The 19,679-nt window shown below is 41.7% G+C and overlaps 1 protein-coding gene across 5 annotated transcripts in view; it reads right to left on the bottom strand.

Annotated features, from left to right (window-relative positions):
* HDAC9 (histone deacetylase 9) overlaps positions 1-19,679 on the bottom strand; it is a 469,199-nt gene that overhangs the window by 273,576 nt on the left and 175,944 nt on the right. For 4 of the 5 annotated variants that reach the window (XM_083705231.1, XM_083705235.1, XM_083705232.1 and 1 more), the window contains one exon: positions 1,025-1,087. In XM_083705231.1, the coding sequence (XP_083561357.1) occupies positions 1,025-1,087 (63 nt within the window). Of the gene's footprint in view, positions 1-1,024; positions 1,088-1,476; positions 1,733-19,679 lie in introns of those variants that run through there. The other variant, XM_083705233.1, reaches the window with a different exon arrangement.

The following is a 19,679-nucleotide window of genomic DNA, read 5'->3' as shown; positions in this document are numbered from 1 at the left end:
GTATTTCTCAATTTATTAAAATGTGTGTCCAAAAACAATAATACTTTTCCTATGGCCTCATCAGCTTCTGTGATTTTCACATACCATGCATTGCAAACAGGTGGTTACAGAAGCCTGGAGAGCTTCTATACCTGAAGAGGGGGGGGGTAGTTTCAACAATTTGGTAACTGCATCTTTAAAACACCTGTTCGCTAGATACTTTCAGCGAGTCATCGCATCTAACTTTCACTTCAGTGTTCCCAAATATGTTTCAAACCATGGAAAGGAACTACAAATCTGGTACAAACAGATGCACTTTATAACTAAGCTTACAAGGCACCACTAGGGAATCAGAAAAGCATGCTAGCAGAAATCTTTCAGTGTCTGTGATTTTCAGAGATAATATTACAGAAGACAGCTTTAAGCCTATTTGCACCAGATAGGATGAGTTACATCTTCCACTTCTTAGCTGTTGTCCACTGGTAAATTCCACTCCCCCCCCCCCAAAAAAAAAGAAATGCTGAGAAAACCTGAGTAGCCCTAGCAACTGCAATAGAGGTCTGAGCCTGTACAGGAAATCAATTTTTAGGATTGCAAACAGCTACCACAACCCTAAGCCTCACTGGTTCAGATGGCTATCTTACTGTGGTCAGGAGTGAAGGCTTACTTCCAAACAAAAATGCTTCATAATACAACCACCCCTCAAGCCCACTGTAAGCAAGACAGGAAAATGCAAAAGAAAAGAAAATTACTTTCTTTTGCTTGGAAACTAGCATTCCCAGAGGGGCAAGAAAACACAAGCCACAAAACAGCAACAGAGGAATATCTCAGAAGTAATACAGTGGCAGAGATCTTAGCTGAACAAAAAGCTGGATATAAACAAAAGATGCAGATGCAGAACTCAGCAACAAATTCTTGACAGGTTCTGTGTATGTGGGTATATAATACATGCATACATATATTATATATGGAGACACACACTGTCACACACACATATGCAACTATCTATCAGATCGAGAAGCTGAGTCAGCAAAGAGCTTCTTACCTGAGCTGATCATGCTGTGCATTCTTTGCTGAGCCAAGAGCTGGTCACGTCCCGAAACTCCATCTGAGGAAAAACACGATTCACTCTCGTAAATTGTCTGCAGCATATTCCAATCAGACTGCACTTCTGTTACATGAAAGATTCATCATCAACCGTTCAGAGGCGTTGGAAACGACCCCTTCTGCTCCTGCTTCCTCCTCCCCAGGATGAGTGGGGGTTTTTAATAAAAGAAACGAACCAAAAACAATACTAAATGGCACTAAATTACCAACATGTGCATATGTATATGTATAAATGAAATATTTCTATACACAGGGTTTTCTTAAGCATCAACTATGACAGCAATCCAGTTTAAAAACCATTTACTCTGCCGCAGAAGCTTAAGGCACAATGATACACAGGTATTATTATTATTTTAAAAAAAGAAAATAAAACTGTTGATTATTATGCACCTCTCTAGTTGTGTTAGCTGTGCTCTGGAAGCCAAGAGCAGGTGGAGGAGGGATATATTTCTCCCTCAGGTTATTCTTGGGAGTCGAGTGAGAGAAATAAAACCACTTAAAAACAAAAACAAGCAAGCACAGTTTCTAGGGACTTGACTCCCTAGGGGTTTAAGTTTCAATTACTCCCAACCCTGGCAAGTGATTCTGTCTCTGGGTCCTCTTCCTCCTCCTCCTCCTCCTCCTCTTTGATTGCCTGCCTGCCTGCCTGCCTCTCTGTCTCTCTCTCTCTGTGCAAAGTTGGCCGGAGCTTGTGAGAGCTCATTTGCATACGGATCAACAACAGCCTGGCCCACAGGCAACAGAAATAGAACAATAGCTGGCCTGAGCCAAAAATAGGTCAAGCATGGCCAGATGATTGGAGCCTGCATGAATGCATTTAAAAATACCTCAGCTCACCCAGCTGGCCAGTCCCTGTCTTTAAAAAAAGCAAAAAAGCTGCAGGTCTCCAGCGCGATCCCCTCCAAAGCGATTACCTTGTCCTAATGCCAAACCTGCCTCTGTCTGTATTATGTGTTTATGTTACTGTGCCTCCCTGCGTGTTTCTGTGTGATGGAGAGAGACCTGCGTTTCGATTGTATTTTTGATGCCCTCGCATCAAATGTGTCATCTTTTGACAAGAGAGCAAAAGGGGAACAGGTCCGTGCTGGGTCTAAAATAATACCATGGAAGCTTCTGCTCATAATGTAGCTTCTGCTTCTCCCACGCGTAGCAAACCTATTTTTGTTGCCTGCCTCTCTGGCTGTGTTGCAGAGAGTTGGCTGGAGCCTTACTATCTCGCCGCTCAGTTGCAGGATGTACAGGCAACTGGCAACAAAGAAAGAAGCGAAAAAATAAAGACAATAAGCCAGCTGAAAGCCATCGCACCCACCCTCCCTGCCGCGCCCCACTCCCCAGGGAAGGGAAAGCAGATCCAACAAGGAATTGTACTTTGATTTCTGAATAGATTGTTCCCGTTAATGTCAGTTTTCAGCTGCAGCACAGCGTGGTAAGCACTGCAAGCTACAATACCCTCCATCTGAGAGGAGGGAAGTGCTAAACAATTTATACTGCAGAGCGCTCTAAATATAAAAGAAAGTGTTGTCTTAAAATAGCTGCTTCCAGAGTCGCATAGCAATGTTTAAAGGTATACACACTGGCACGCCTCATTCTGTCTTTCAGAGCTACTCATGGTTTACACTGCAGGGAGAGGCACAGAAGCCAAGTGGGGATACCAGACCATCTCTAAGCAAATGTGAAGCAGCAGATAACAAAAGCAAGTGTGTTGTTGTCACGTGCATCACTCCAAGTCTCATTGCCTTCATTCTGAATGATATGTGTGTGACAATATGCTTTTTGCTTTGGCATCTACTTATACTTAGAAAGGAGCTGGTTCCCTGCTTACATTTTTTGTGCACCTGCCTACACATTTGGATAAAGCTGGGTGCAGTCCAGCCTGCATTCAGTGGTGCCAACTGAGCATAGAGAGGAAAGCCACGGTTCCCGTATCTCTTGCTCTCCACAGCCCTTTCCTCATGTCAAACAATTGTATTCCAGTTTGCTGTATACACACTCAAGAATGGTCACAAAGGTATCATTCAGTACTTTATTCATTTATCTGGAGTATTTCTTTCCTGCTTTATAGCTCCAAGAGCTTCTCAAAGTAGCTTACGCAAGGTCCTCAAAACAAAACCCTACTCAATTCTGGGAAAGGAATGACAACCAAAAAAAAAAAAAAAAAAAAAATCACACAGGATGTCTATACGGAACCAGGATTATTCAGGCTCTTGTCTTTGTTCTTTGTGACAGCATACCAGACAGCATCTCTCACAAAAGACTCCTCTGAGGCCAAGGAGTGGGGTGAGCTCTTGGATCCTCCTCAGCCATGATGGAAGCAGACTTCCCTTTGATGCCAGTTGCCAGTTGCCAGGCAACAGTTCCCAAACTCAGTCCACGATGGATGGTTTCTCCATATGTTGTTGGGCTACAATTCCCTGACCACCAGGCCTCCTGGTTGGAGTGAATGAGAGCTAATTGCAATATCATCTGGAGAATCTCCCATTCCTATCGTAGACTCAGGCCTCATCTGCACTACACATTTAAAGCAGTATCGTACCACTTTGAACAGTCATCATTCCTTAGGGAGAGGGATTGATCAAGCCACTGCAGGAATTGCAGCTCTGTGAGGGAAATTGGAGTCTGCTAAGCAATTTTCAGCACCCTTAGCAAACTACAGCTCCCAGGATGCTTGGGGGGGGGGGAGGAGGGAAGCTATGACTGTTTATAGTGGCACAATAATGCTTTACACGTAGAGGGCCAATGGGGCCTCACTTAGCAAAGGAGCCAGCCAATGAAAGTCAAATAAATTCACCATGTAGCTTTCCATATATTGGATGTAATGAGATAATGGCCTTGTATGCACAGAACGGAAGCAAACCATGGTTTACTACAAATGGGCAGCATGTGCATGCTGGTCAAATCATGTCTGCTCTGCTTCTCCCCTTTCCCATGGTGGGAAAGAACAAACTACCGTGTCGGCATAGCATTATGTGCAAATCAGTTTTCATAATTTGTTTCTTCCAAACAAATTACAAGCAATAATAAGAACAATAATAATATCAAAGAGAGAGTGAGAGAGAATCAAGAGTGAAGTAATTATGGGTGAAAACAGGAGCAAAACCCAGCGCCACTGCTGAATGGACAGTAGAGGAAGAGGACTAGGGCTGAAAGACCAGGGGAAATTGTAGCTGCATGAAGGCAGCTATCCTAAGCACAATATAGGGGACTGTAGCCCTGCTTACATGGCAGGTGCCTGATTTAACAAAATCCATAGTTATTGATATCAGTTAGTACATGGGTGGGTTTTTCACTTGTGGGTTTTTCAATCCTACAATGTGTTGCAAATAATGTAGAAAAGAATACCTGGTCAAAACGTGAGAGACTTGTAATCACTCTCCACAAATGCTTCTTAAACCAACCCTTTTTAAATATTGCTTGAAATCACGATTATTTAACAAAAATTAGTGGGGCAGACTTGAATAAATAAAGCTCTCTTGTTTACTAGTTTCTTCTCATGCGTGGTTGCTCACAAATCAATATGAAGCAAAGCAAAGTGACCAAACTGTATGGATCACTCTTTCTAGTGACGTCAAGACAATCTAAAATGTCACTGTGTCCTCTCACTGGGTGTGAGTGGCACCTAATCTCTATATTCTAATGTGGAACACAGGAAAATTACAGAGCATGGCTATCCATAGCAGGAACAATTCAGCAGGAGCTTATCTATATCCCCCACTGACAGAAATGAAAATCTAGGAGTGTCTTTGTGCTGCACCCATTAATATAAGTGGAATCTATTCAGAAGATCTTCTCAATGGGCTGTGCATTTGGATTTGCAGGAAATGAAGGTAAACTAGCAAAGGGAAAGCTAGCTTTATTTGTTTTCCTTAATTGCTGTCTCCCACCATGACAAAAGGTTCAGGTAACTAACAATCAACTCAAAATAGAGGCAGCACTGTTTCAAAATTCATTGTTACTTCCAAAACCAGGTTATGCTACTCTGTTACCCTCTAACTGCCAAATGTCATTAATGTGGTGCCCATGAGTGCAAGAGCACTCTTGAGGTCTTTCCCTGGTGCTCACTGGGTCTTTAAGTCCCTAGGCCATAAGTGCATACCCTCCAACATTTCTCCGATGAAAATAGGGACGTCTCCGATGAAAATAGGGACGCTTTTGGAGGATCTGTAAGTAGTGAGGGTACTTACCGTTTTCTCCCTTGAAAAGTACATAGACCTGAGGAAGGAAGCTGGAAAAGTGACACTCTTTCCCACTTATTTCAGCTCTATGTCATTTTCAAGCCTCGGATTAATTCTACTGGATCCCAGAACTCCTGGAAAAGAAAATGTTTATGTGTGGGTTCTCTGTGTGTCACTCTCTGTGGCGAGGGCTGATCTGTGGGATGGGGGAGAGGGGGAAAGAAGTCTATGGAAGGTGTGATGCCCATAGCACTTGCTCACAAATTTAGGTTGTGTCCATGGGCCTAAAAACATTGTTGTACCCCATGTTAGATGCTACTGTCCTTTGGCAGCCAACTTTAAACTATTAGCAAGCTAACAAACCCTTCCCAAGAACCAGAAAAATGGGGCAGGTCTGGCATCTTGGGGTGTGAGCCTTCAGATGGCAGCTCAAGTTGCTACCAATCTCTCAGCTTTACTCAGCTCTCATCCTTTTCAAGGCACAGTCAGGTAGCAGCGACCTGCTCCAAATGAGGTATACATGCCTGCAGGTGGGAACTGAATGGTAAATCGAACCACAAATTCTAGAGCATAGAACTGGGTGACTATCCTCTAAAAAAATTATTGGCCTCATGATTTGTTTTCCAGATTTGTTGCATACTTGATAAGCTAGCAAACTGTGTATCTGATACTGAAAAGTTTTCAGTAACATTTTATACATGCTTACTCATGAACATAACATATGGTCTCAACACTGATTTCTGTAAGATTATTTTTCACCAGACTTTGACTTTCAAGTAACTTTCAAACCTCCGCTCATCCATGAAGCTTATTGGGTAGCTTTAGGCAATTCATCTCACCTTTCAGCTTATCATGGAGTTATTTTAAGGATAAACTGAGCCTAAATTGTAGCCTGCTCTGTATAAGAAATATAAGACATGTAAGCAACTGAAATTACAAATCATTCAATAACCTTGGCATGGCAGACTAGAGTAATCAAACCTGAATTAGAGGATTGGGGAGAGAGGTGTGGGGGAAAGACAGTCTTAAACAGCTCTGAGACTAGCTGTGTCTCCTAAGGATATTTGAGCGTGTGAGATTTTCTGCATCATTTGACCTGCTAGGATAATTACTAACCTGCTGTTATTACCTCCCCTTTTCACACTGAAATACTTCAAGGTATTTTTATCTTTGGGGAATTTGTGGCTAGTTTACATGATTCATTTGCTCTGCAAGGGAAAATAACATGGTGCAAAAATAATAGAACAGTACAGAGTTGGAGTGGTGAGCAAAGCTACCTTGCACTTTTTTCCCCTAACAGGTGAAGTGCAGGAATGCACACAACGAGTTTGACAGCAGTGTGGGGGCAGGAAAGGTCCCAGAGGACATATCCATCTTTGAACCCTCTTTGCAAGAGAAGCTACCTTATTTATAGTTTTTTGTATCAACGCACAAACCAAGGAATAGCTGTCCCCATTAGCCGTGGCGTGGTGGGATTGTACCGCTCACCTGACCTCCTTTCAGCAGCATCATTGCTACATGCTGGTACAGAAAAAGAGGCGGGAAATGCAGTGGTGAGGTCAGCACACTGCAAACATGACAGTGGAGCCAAACTGGCACTCCTCTTGGCACATTCGCACCACTCCCCCTCTCTGTCCCATGATGCAGCAGAAATGTAGGCAGAGGGAGGTCTGGTGAGTGCTGCAGCTCCACCACATACTGGATATCCTTTGAAATCTGCACTTCTCTGAATTTTGTGATGCAGTTCTTCAACCAACCAACATGTACAGAAATGCATATAGTAGATGAAAATGTGCACAATAGGTATGTATTTGTGAAATTAACATACAGAAAACCATTGTTTGCAAAAATACATATATGTAGTCAAAACTGCATACCAGTATGTGTTAATTCAGAGACATGTAGCCATATTTGCACGAGGGTTGTTTTTTTAAACAACAACAACACAGAAATTGTTGTGGAAATATGGAAAACTGAATTTAGGATTGAGAAAAAATGAGAAACTGAAAGAAACTGCCCTGAGACCTCCGGATACAGGGCGGTATATAAATTCAATAAATAAAAAATAAACCAAAAATATGCCAATCCCTTGTAAGAGCAGCGATCATAGAATTGTAGAGTTGGAACTGAGGGTCATCTAGTCCAACCCTCTGCAATGCAGGAATCTCAACTAAAGCATCTATGACAGACGGCTATCCAAACTCTCTCTCATGGGAGCCTGTCCCACCATCAGAGAGCTCTTACTGTTAGAAAGTTCTTCCTGACGTTTAGCTGGAATCTCCTTTTTTGTAACTTGCATCCATTGGTTTGGGTTGTGCACTCCAGAGCAGGAGAAAACAAGCTTGCTCCATCTTCCATGTGATATTTGAAGATGGCCGTCATACAATACAATGCAGCTATACTCCCTCTGGTTATGGAATCCTGCTTTTCCTAGCAGGCTGATTTCCTAGCAGTGACAATTAGGTTGAGGTGGCTTTGAACAAAGAAATTGCTTCTCCTTCTCCTCAAGATTAGTCCCATTGAACAATTTACATGCTAGGTCAAGGATGTGGAAGAGCTGTGGCCTTCCAGATTTCGTTGGGACTTCAACTCTCATGAGCCTCTGTGTGGCCAATGGTCAAGGATGATGGGGAGTTGGAGTCCGGCAACATGGAAAGCGCTTCAGTTTCCTCATCCCTGAACTAACTAACTAACTAACTAACTGGAGCATGGTTAGTTAGTTACTCAGGTTAGTATGGCAACTCAGACACGGTTGTTCTTGCCTCCACAGCTGGATGCAGTAAGCTTCTGAATATTGCAGAAGGAAAATATTACTGTCCTGCTTGCTAGTTTCCCACAAGGCCTCTGGTTGGTCATTGTGAGAACGGGATGTTGGGCTAGATGGGCCACGGGCCTGATCCAGCAGGACCCTTCTTATGCTCCACCAAACTGTAAACAAATAGCAAACGTTGCTTCTTCCTTGGGCCTCCCACCCCACTGTGTGAAATAACAGATCAGGGTGCCATCTGAGAGGCCTCTTGGCTCCTCCATTGCTTGGCCATATTGTATGCTTCCTTCCTAGCTCAGATGAGACACAGTCAATTTCTCTGGGCTTTTTAGAGTTGTGGTCAAGTTTCTGGGAACTGTTTTCTCCTTGCTTATTCATGATTTTGTGCTTACTTCTCTCATTGATTGGAGTAATGCTCTTTATGGACCAACAAAAGAGTTTGCCATTTCCCACACGCTCCAGCAACAAGAAAACATAACAACTCTGAACTGAATCAGTCTTTGCCCAGAATTTAACAGCCTGGGTCCTACAGCTCACCCTGCATTTATAGCTAACGCAACAACAATAAACGTGTGAGGCCCATGAAGCCAGCTGGATATGCAGTGGTTAATGCTTATAGGCGCACTGTGGCCAAGCCAGTTCACTGAAGAAGGAAAAAAAAAACAATCAAGAAACTGGTAGGTTATATAAAAAGATGAGCACTGTGGCATCATGGAAGAAGTATGCACGCAACACCTAGCATATTATTGCTTTCAGCTCCAGCTACTCCCGTGCTGAGCTCTACAAGCATGCTGCTCAGGATGTGGAGAAGAACGCTGGCAAGAAGCATTACATCGCATCTCAGGAATCTCTCCAAATGTTTTCCTTTCCACATGTGATAAATAGTGCTGCAATTTCCTCCTCGTCTGATTTAAAGAAAATGCCAAGGTTCCAAGGTTATAGAAAGCCCACTGCAGACTGAAACTTGAACTCTACAACTTTAGCTACCTGGGAAGGGAGTAAAGAGTTTTTTGCCACAACTGATCATACACTGTAAAATATGATGGCTAGAGGGGGAACATCAGTAAGTCCAAATGTTGGCACTTGCAGTTTTGAAAATTGGATAATGATCTATTTACAAAAATGGGCTGTAGCATGACAACCTCACAACAGAAGGGAGGACTTTTGTGGGGTGGGGGCTCCCCAAAACTCCCAAAAATAAAACTGCATTTGCTGCACCACCGAAAGTGAGCCATGATGCAGCCAGGCAGGGAAGCCTGAGAGTCACTTCCAGATCTTGGGACACCACACCTGAAAAGGCTGTGTTTCAGCTATCTACCTACCCCATATCTGATGGTGAAAGGGCCCAAAGCAGGACTGCAAAAGGAAGGTTTGGGGGCAGGCTCATACAGATGAAGGTGTTTCTTTAAATTGTCTGAACCTGGTCCTAAAGTCTTTATCACTTCTCTTGTGAATGAACAGGGTGGTGGCTGATATAGGTCCCTTTCTTTCCAGTGACATGACTGATGAGGGGCATACCTGCGCCATTTTGTGTTCCTGTCTCTCTTTCTGCTCTTTAATATGTGGCGGCCATTTTGTGCTATTGAACAAACACACCCTGAAGCTATTTTGTTCGGCCTTGCCCCTTTCTGTGCCCACAATACTTTCTCAACATTCCAAATCTGCCCATTGGCCCCCAAAGGTGAGCAACCTCTGAGTCAGTGATTGTCCTACCTGGCATAAGCTATAAAATGCAGAACACATTTTAAGGGGTCTCCTATGCTCCTGGAATGCTTTGTTCCATCTTACTTAAATCCACACTTTGACACAACTTCACTGCCCTCCTTCACCTGTGATAAAAGCTGGACACTACAGATAGTCCTCTAGAACTGGGAATACTGGGCACAAATTTGCTGCTGTGCTTGCACAGGGGGTCGTATAGTAGGAAATTAATAGGCCACTGCTGCTCATTGCCCCACGCCCAATCCCAGCATTTTTATTTCTCTATTTCCCATCATTCTCTGTAGCAGGACTTGTATTCTGAAAATGCAGATTGCTTCTATGTAACTCATAGGAATATATATATAGCCCAACTATAAGCTAGTTTCAAAACTGCAATAAAACTCATTCCACAGGGCAAGTTAGACTGGCTGAAAATATATTTATATGTGAGGATAGAAATAAATATTAATTCTTTTGTGAAAGGGGTTATAAATAAATATCCCTGAATAGTAAAGCTACAAGATCCAAGTGTTTTATTGTGCCACCTGGAGACAAGAGCTGACAAGGTAATTGTTAGTTTCCTTCTAAATCTACCACAATAAAGAGGTCTATTATGCAGAGCTGGTGCACAGCTTATTGCTGCTTCAAGTGCTAATGAAGCCTCTGAAGGCAAATTTTATTGTAATAGTGTCACGGCAGGAATTCATTGCTCATGGAACTTTTCAGCAAAACCAATGTATTAGCAGTGTAGAATAGCTTCTTTTATTACTAGCAAACACTCACGAATGAACATCGTTGGTTCACGTTTTGCTTTGCTAATATTTGTCTATGCACAAAATTTTAAAGGCAGGCATGGTAAACATCAAGGGGCACGATCCGACAGAACGCACTCATGTTTAACAGTGAAATTCTAACTGTGTCTACTCAGAAGTAAGTCCTATTGAATTCAGTGGGGCTTACTCTCAAGTGAGTGGGACTGAGACGGCATGCAGCCTGTCATTTCCTTGCTCCTGAGAAGATATGGCACTGTTCATGATTATTTTAGCGAATGAAACCTCCTGTCCCAGATCTATGCAAACTACACCTCTAAGGGCTTTGTTATTGTGGTACTCAGCAGTAAACTAAACCTGATTTAAATAGCATCTATTGGTTATTTCTTTCCTTCCCTTTCAGTCCCTGTGTCCCCCCATAACCTCTGTGGAGAATCAGGGTGTCTTCCAGGACAGCCTGTGGGGGGATGATGGAGGAAGGGGAAACCCTCCAATGTCTAGCAGAGACACCTTGCATGAGATGTCTCCACCTGCTTTGGTGCAAATTCCCACTCCTGCAGTGCACTGTAGTTCATGAGCCCCAATCCTGTAGAGAGGGTTTAGGGGGTGCACAGGAGAGAGGAAGTGCTAGTTGTTTTAACTTCCTTCTACTCATGCAATCTCATTGTGGTTTCCTTTTCATCGTTCACTTTAATGGATAAGGTACAGAAAGCCTAAAGCCATGGATTCATACTTATAGCTCTGACAACTTTGTTGAGATTTCTATTCCACCTTAAGGAGCAGATGTGTGGAACTGTTGCATGTCACATGTCTGTTTACATTCCAGCATAGCTTGCTGGGAACTTCCGCTGTGTGTATAGCTTTTGCTTTTTCCGTTCTCTCTAAGGAGAGAGAGAGAGAGAGAGAGAGAGAGAGAGAGAGAGATGACATGTTTCTTTGTCCTGATTTATGATTAATAAATCTGTAGTTGTAGTATGCTTCCACAAGCCTCACGCCTATTCTGTGTGTGCAATTCGCTCTGCTGATAGTATGCCCTGGCTCTGAAGCCCGGGTCGCTGATTTATGTCGGAGCAGAGGCCGATGGTCTTCACAGCGGGACAGCTGGAAGGAAACGGCCCAGCTGGGGCTTGCCAGCTGGCCTCCCGGCCTTCTGCATGCCAACACTTTTGTAGGTACCCTGAATGTGGACATTATTGCAACTACGTGTACAACATATATTGAACAGTTTTGCCATCGTATTGTCAATTTTGCATTTGCAAACACAAGGTATGACTTTGAAACACAGCTGAGATTCAAAAAAAATCAAGTAGGATCCAGCTTGTTGGCCACACATTGACATAATGAACTGATAGTAGTGTCTATGTTTAAGGAGCAATATACCTCTGGTATCCGAATTCGAGGGGCACAATGGATCCATGGCACTATCTTCTCCTGGCTGTAAATATTTCTGGGACATTATTTTTGGCCACTTGGAGGCAGAATACTCTGTTCATTCAAAAATGACAAATGTTGTGCTGATACATTGCTCTGTCCTCCCTTAACAATTCTTACCATTTTATTTGGAAAAGACTCACCTCCTGCTGACAGAAGAGCACTGCTAATCTTCAGACTTTGATAGATGGGCAGTATATGCATGCAATAAATAAAATCTTTTTTTCAGGGTTTTTGTTTAGTTTTTGTTTTACAACCCTTTATTTTCTTTTTTGTGTTACTTTACTTTTTTATTAAAAGCTTACTTTATTTGCAAGCACTAGAGCTTAGCACGGGACAGCTGCTGAGTGGAAATAAGCATCCCTGTTTCAGGAGACATGTATGATGCCATGCCTCTCATAAAACTGTCCCGTTATAAATATACATATCTGAAGTGTTTCACTCTAGCTAAACCCTTTGTGGAAGAACACCTTGTAAGGCTCTTCTAAATGGCACAACCTTAAAAGCTCTGGGGGGCCATAATTCTGCAAACTGGAAGCCAGTGCAGACAGCAAATCCCTGAGCTGAACACAAATCTAGGAAGTCTGCTACCAACAACAACAATGAAATTCTTTCTTTTATTATACTGTCTAGATTTTAAAAGGTGGGCAAAGCTAGGTAATATGAACTGGAATGACTGATAAAAATATAGAGCGTTTGAAAATGCATTGCATAGGAATGGGCTGATTTCTCTAGCCAGGTATTCTGCCTTTTATAGTGTTTAGAACCAACATTTTTAGGAAATGTGTTATCAGAGCAGTCATACTTTCCCAGCCACAGCAGTTTAAATTGCAACTTCAAAGCTTTTGTGCTGCAGAAAACAATCTAGGGCCAAATAATAATAATAATAACAACAAAAATAAATACCCCTTTCTTGGCCATGTGATTGTGGGGACGTGTTGGCTAGGATAGAAAGAGTGAGGTACATACAAAAATAGTTACTTTTTAATTGACATGGAGTTTATTAATATTACTGTTTTGAAGTACAGGAAACTGCTACATCCTCTAATTCCTGGCAAAGGAGGCAATGCTTGCTGTTAGGGAAGACTCACCAGTGTAAATTTCTTTTAAAAGCAAATGAAAGAGGAAATGAATGTGCCATTGTTTATTTTAACTTAAAACTAAATGTAAAAATAAAAGCGATTGTGAAAAATTGTGGGGAGAGTCATTGGTGTTAATTTTTCACATTCATCTTTGTCCAGTCTGCCTGAGGAAGGGGTGCAAAGTTTCCAAATCCCACATCATTTGGAGGGAAAACACTGAAGTTGCAGGCAACAGACGACAGGATAGGGCTCCTTTGAAATCAATGGCAAAACAAAGGTAAAAAATGAATGTAATTACACACACAAAAACCGAAAACAAAAGATGAAATGAAATTTGCTTGATAGCGCGGGTTTTAACAATTGTGTTGGGGGCAGAAATCACAGAGTTTGAAGAGCAAAAGGGTCAGCATTTTTTGTGCTTCGTATACCCCCAGCATCACTGCCTAAGTGCCTTCAACTAATTCTGGCATCAAGTAGCACTGATACCAAAACTGTTCACAGCCTGGCACCCTTCTGTGACACATACAATTATTTGTGATTAAGCCAAATTTCAAATTAAAGGAAATGCTACACTTAATAAACAAGGAATTAAAAAATCAATGCACAACACAACTGAGTAGGAATAAACATTTACGTCAAACTTGCTTGATCCCCAAGGAAAAATTATGTCCTTATTATATCACTGTGAAAATGAGCTCTGAAGTTATGTTCCCCTCCGAGGAATGATTATTATATTCAAAATTTATCCAGGATTTGCAGTTGCCTAGTAGCTAAAATACCTTCACCTAGTACAAACTGACTCTAAAAGGTCCCTGTTGGCAACTTTAGGGACAAAAACAAAAACAAACAAACAAAAAACATCCCTCTCAAACTGTATAAAAATGAGTCACATGCAATTTCAAGTTCAAAAACATGATATTTCTTTCAGATTTTTCCTATAAGCCATGTCCCTTTATAGGCATTTTCTTACATCTTTTAGTAATAATTGTAGTCAGAGCTATAAGTATGAATCCATGGCTTTTAGCATTATATATAAGCACTGCTTTTTTTGACATAATCTAGCTTGAGTCTGCAATATTAATGATGCTGGGGAACAGTGATTTGCTCTATGACTGATCACAGAAAAGTGAGGTACACATGTTAAGATAAATAAATGTTGTAGCTTATCATACATCAGAATAGCCCAAAATGGTGCATATCCAGAGCGCACGCAAAGCAGTAGCTTCCATATCTCCCCTTTGAAGACATGTGGAAGTTCCACATGCAACACATACATGTCTTAGGATGGAGGTAGGGGAGAAAGAAGGGAAAATTCTTCCTTTGGACACTACACAGGGAGTGAGAAAAGCAGATGTTTCACATAGTTTCCCCTCTTCATCATAACTATCCTGGGCTGGATCCAGACACATAAAAAAGTGTTTCAGAAAAACACGTTGTAAACCTCAAAGTGGAAAATCACATTGACAAAAGACAGAACTCCACAGTGCCTTGTTGTGTCACAGTGTTATAATGCATATAAAAGACTTTTTCTTTACTAATGTAGCTGAGTCACTAGAAGGCCTTTCCTGTGCTGGCTCCCCACCTTGTGCTTTGAATATTTTGTTGGTAGCCACCCAGAGTGGAAACCCAGACAGATGGACGGGATATAAATAATAACAACAACAACAACAACAACAACAACAACAACAACAACTATTATTATTGAATGCTCTCTCCGGGGAGGTTGCCTGGTGCCTTCATTACATATCTTTAGGTGTCGAGTGAAAACATTCCTCTTCTTTCAGGCCCTTGGCTAATTAAACAATCTATAGCCTTTAAAAATATGGGGGAGGGGGGAGTTACTGTTTCGTTTGTTATTATGTTATGTAATTTGGTATTTTTATACCAGAAACCACCCTGTGATGATCAGATAAAGGGAAGTACATAAAATTAATAAATAATAATAACCATCACCAACATCCTTTGGCTTCTATTGTCCACCCTGAACCTAAGGAAGATAAAGCACAGAGTAAAATTGTTTAGAGATATATGGGGAAGGGGATTTAAAATGACTAAATGCAAAGGCAACCTTCTTCTGTAACCTGGACATTATTTGGTGAGCTGAATAGCCACCCTTAGGCACATGCCATTCCCGGCTCCTTCATACACTTTCTGGGTAGGTAGCAGCCACAGATCAGTAGCACAGCCCATGGTTTGCATGAAGGAGAACCCAGCTTTAGTTCCTGGCATCTACAGGTAGGGCTTGGAAAGGTGTGCTGTTCAAAACCATGGAGAGCTGCTGGAGAGCATAGGCTAGAGGGGCCACTGCTCTGACCCCAGCTTCCCATGTTCTATTAGCACATCATTGGAAAGAAACAAGATACTCTCTCATTTCGGCCAAAGAGAGCTGTAGGATTTTGAGCTTTAGTTAATTGCTTAGAAAGCAAACGAACATCTGCATTTACAGGTCAAAGGATAACTTTTCATGTGTATATGCAATTGTTTACTGTTACTAAATGTAGAGACGGTTCCATTGCGTATGAAAGTACTCAGAAAAGTACCCGAGGGGATTTGAAAGTAAATATTTATGAAGTTCATCACAGAGAGAAACACTGTTGTGTATACCAAGGGCTGCATTTTCAAAGGATGGATTTCAAGTGCTTAGGAAGGATTGTTAATGACAGGCTCGCCTGCGTGAGTCAAGTTATGGAGTTATTTTAATAGGTTTCTTTACATGAAAAACAAATGAAAAATGAGGATAAATGAAAAAATTCTGGTTTATGGTGAGTGCATTTGTATGGCTGCTCAGAAAATATTTAGATGATTCTGCTCATAGTATCATCGCTGCAAGGGCATCTGTACAGAAGCCTCTCTGTAGTTAAGGCTTTATATTGAAATGTGGGGGTTCAAATGTGGAGAGGCTCTTTCACTAAAAGCATAACTTCTTCCCTCTAACAATTTTCAGAGGAGTAGCCATTTTGGCCTTTTGCAGCAAAACAACAAAGTCTTGAATCACCTTAAACACATTTATTATACCACAGGCTTTTGTGGATTTGAGTCCACTTAATCACATGCACCTTCAAGGTGCCACAAAACACTTTGGATGTTGTTACTCAGTAGTAAGGAAAAGACACTACTGAATGTTCTTGAGAAGAATATTAAGGCAGTAATGGACCCCTGCTCTCCTCAGTTTTTGAAATGAAAAGAGCTTGAAGGACCACCTTGTCTCATACATACCAACACACTTCGCTCCATGTCGCACCACCATCTCAGGTCTGATGGATGGCTTCATGATATATAGGGCCTCCTTGGTCACTGTGTCTCAGCAGTGAAATGTCATACATCCACAGAAACCACTCACACCCCGGAAAGTCAATTTAGTACAATATTTTCCTGTGTTCCAGCTCATGATCAAAACCCAGCTTTTTAGGAAGGCTTTGGAAAATGTGATCAAATAGTTAAGGGCAACGTTGTTTGGCTTTTCAGTCACTGTATTGATCTCTGATTGCTTTTAGCCACCTTGAAAAGCCAGATACAGTGGTACCTTGGTTTATTAACTTAATCCGTTCCAGAAGTCCATTCTTAAATCAAAACATTCTTAAACCAAGGTGTACTTTCCCATAGCAGCAGGGGACTCAATTTACAAATGGAACACACTCAACAGGAAGCAACATGTTCTGCTTCCAAGGCAAAGTTCACAAACCAAAACACCTACTTCCAGGTTTGCAGCATTCTTAATCCAAGTTGTTCATAAACTAAGCTGTTCTTAAACCAAGTTACCACTGTATTTGACAGAACAGTGCAATATAAATCCTTTAAAAAATAATAAAATAACTACATAAAAGTATATCTATGAAAGAGTAAAGAAAGGGCATGAAGAGAAATTCAACTGCTTTTCAGTTTACTAACGAAAACTCTCAAACCATTATGAGCAAGACTCCCAATGTTTCTTGCCGTGTTGTCATGAACTCTTCTGAGACCTGACTAGAGAGATAGGAAGAGGATGAGTAGATCCTAAAGGACAGGGTGGATTTACCTTTCCAACTCCATTTTCTCCTTCTGACGCAGAATAGAGAACTTCTCTATTGTCATGTTCCTCATCTAGTGACAGGAAAAAGAGAGCAGATTCTGCCATTGTGTTTGTGTATGTTCCCCTCAGACGTAGTAACCCTGAAGCTTCTGGCCTACACTATAGAGATCCTATATATTACAGGCAAATGCTGGAGTGCATCAATGCCATAGAACTAAAAAGAACTAGAAAAATGTTTGAGGAATGTTTGGCATTCAGACTGTCAGCAAACAAATAGAAGATAACAAATGGAAATCAGAACTATTTTCCTGCTGATGCATCTGCCAGAACAGAATGGAACAGAACATAGGGAGGATACCCAACCTGTCTCTCAACCAGTATCCTGACGACATCCTGCAATAGACAGATGGGCGGAACAATCCACTGTCAAAGTTGGCCTGTGAAGATGGGGCCAGGTTCAGCATTTGACCCACAAAGTCAAAAGGGCTTCCCATCTCTGTTATAGTGGATGGCACAGAAACAACTATGACAACACAGTTAAAGCACAGCAAAGCAGCTCTGAATGGGATTGGCACAGCTTGTTATGATCTGCTGTTGTTTGCTTTCTTTCAATCAGAGGCAGGAGACAATGTCAGTCATTCGGGATGTGTATATTAAGCAGGTTTTTGTTATTACAGATAAATAGTCGCACACAAACACACATGCTGGACACTTTTAGTTAAATTTTAAATGCTAAGTTTCTTTGAATTTACCTATTAAAATACATATTTGATTATGTAAAAGGAAGATTAAAATGCGATTTTGTATTATTTTTTAAGTTCCCTTTTGAGTTCATCTAGTTAAAATTCCCTTTAGCAAACGGCCCTGCTATACTGCTGGGCACTATAACGTCCACCACTTATTATCATAATGTGAGATTGCTCTGTAGTAACAGATTGCCATACATAGCGCAACATAGCATTTAGTGCATCCTGGAGTAATTAAGAGTAGACTTGAGAAAACAGGCAACAGGTAAAAATAGGCAACAACGAAAACACAGTCACAACATTATGGTGGCGCATTATGTCATTTAGAAAATAATGGTAGGGATTGTTTTATTGCCTCCCTCCCCCCCTTTTCATAGCACCTTCACTACTGGAAAAAGAACTAGGATGAGAATAAACAGAGGTAGAAAGTAAATGGAACAACAACAGCATATTCCCATAAACCCAAGCATTGGCAACAATTCAGTGAAATGTTCCTGCAAAATGCAGACATCGGCACGTAAAACAACACTGCAAGTTTTTCTTTCTCAATAATAATTCAGTAAATCTGAGTGCGGATCAAAGAGGAAATTGGTGTTCTTTTTTTAATAGCCCTGAAATAGTATGCTCCTTTCTAATGATTAAAAACTACAGTTAATAGCAAGAAATACAGATCTTAGTTGGCTACGGAGTGATAAAGAAGCAGAGTCCACCAACAAGACTGTGTTCCAGATTCCAAACTCCACATCTGGAGACCTCAACTCTACTCATGTTCTTTGGACTTCTCTTTAATGTTCTTTAGCAGAGATTTCCCAGCATGGCTTGGTTCAATGGGTGCCAAGTAACCTTTTTGACCCACACCAAGTATTAAAAATAGATTGGTAGACAGGCTGCATACACACTATACCTTTAAAGTACATTTAAAGCACAGTCTTTCCCTCAAAGAATTCTGGACACTGTACTCTACCCCTTAGAGAGTTACAATTCCCAGCAACTCTTAACAAACCACAGTGCCCAGAATTGTGTGTGTGTGTGTGTGCGCGTGTGCACGCACACACACACACACACACACTTCAAAGATATAATGTGTACACAACCTTAGTGAACAAACTGCACTGGAAACTGTTGCTGGGTAAAACTAGGAACAAAACACAGGAGCACCTACAGATCCTATGCACACCTACCTGGGGAATGTGGAAGAAATCTAGAGTGTTCACACTAATTCCTTTTATTGTGCAAGCAAGTACACAACCTCCACTGCACACAGCTTGAATTGCTGTCTCAGGGTGTGTTGGCAGCACTGGGCCATTCACTTTCTAACCTCCCCCAATTTTGGAATCTTTTTTCCCCCAGAGGAAAGTGTGACTAGAGGGAAGAGTAGAACAGTCCAGGTCGGGGTGGTCCAATGAGGAGCCCTTGAGGCCTTTTTGGGCGGCCCTTGGCAACATTTGATGATCCCCCAGCCCTTGTGCTGCCTTCCCAAAGCCAGGTAAGTGAGCCACCAGGCTTTGGAAAGGAGGCAATAAGGCTTTCCCAGCTTTGGGAAGGACAGGGGAGGGCTCTAGGACTCTGCCAGAGCCTTGCAATGCCAACCTTCAATTTATTTAGGACAAATTCAAGCAAGGCTTTTTGCCCTACACTTGGACTATAAATCGAGCCCAGGGTTACTTTTTCACCATTTAAGCTGAAAATCTTTTGGTTCAAGAGAGACCCTCCAAAAGCTACGCCTTCCTAGCGTAACTAACTTCTATTTTCCCCTGCCTGTTGGAGAGATTCATTTCTATTTACACATGAGAGCATGGGCATTTTTTTTATTAACCCCCCCCCCCCGCGATTTATTTATTTCCTAATGAGTGCCTCACAATTAGCAAGTTTGGTGCCAGCTACATGAACATATTTCCTGTACTATAGTTTCCAA

The sequence above is a fragment of the Podarcis gaigeae genome (assembly GCF_964106915.1).
Source record: "Podarcis gaigeae genome assembly, chromosome: 12".
Classification (NCBI taxonomy): domain Eukaryota; kingdom Metazoa; phylum Chordata; class Lepidosauria; order Squamata; family Lacertidae; genus Podarcis; species Podarcis gaigeae.
The sequence above is the reverse complement of the archived record's forward strand: the minus strand, read 5'-3'. Positions and strand labels throughout refer to the sequence as shown.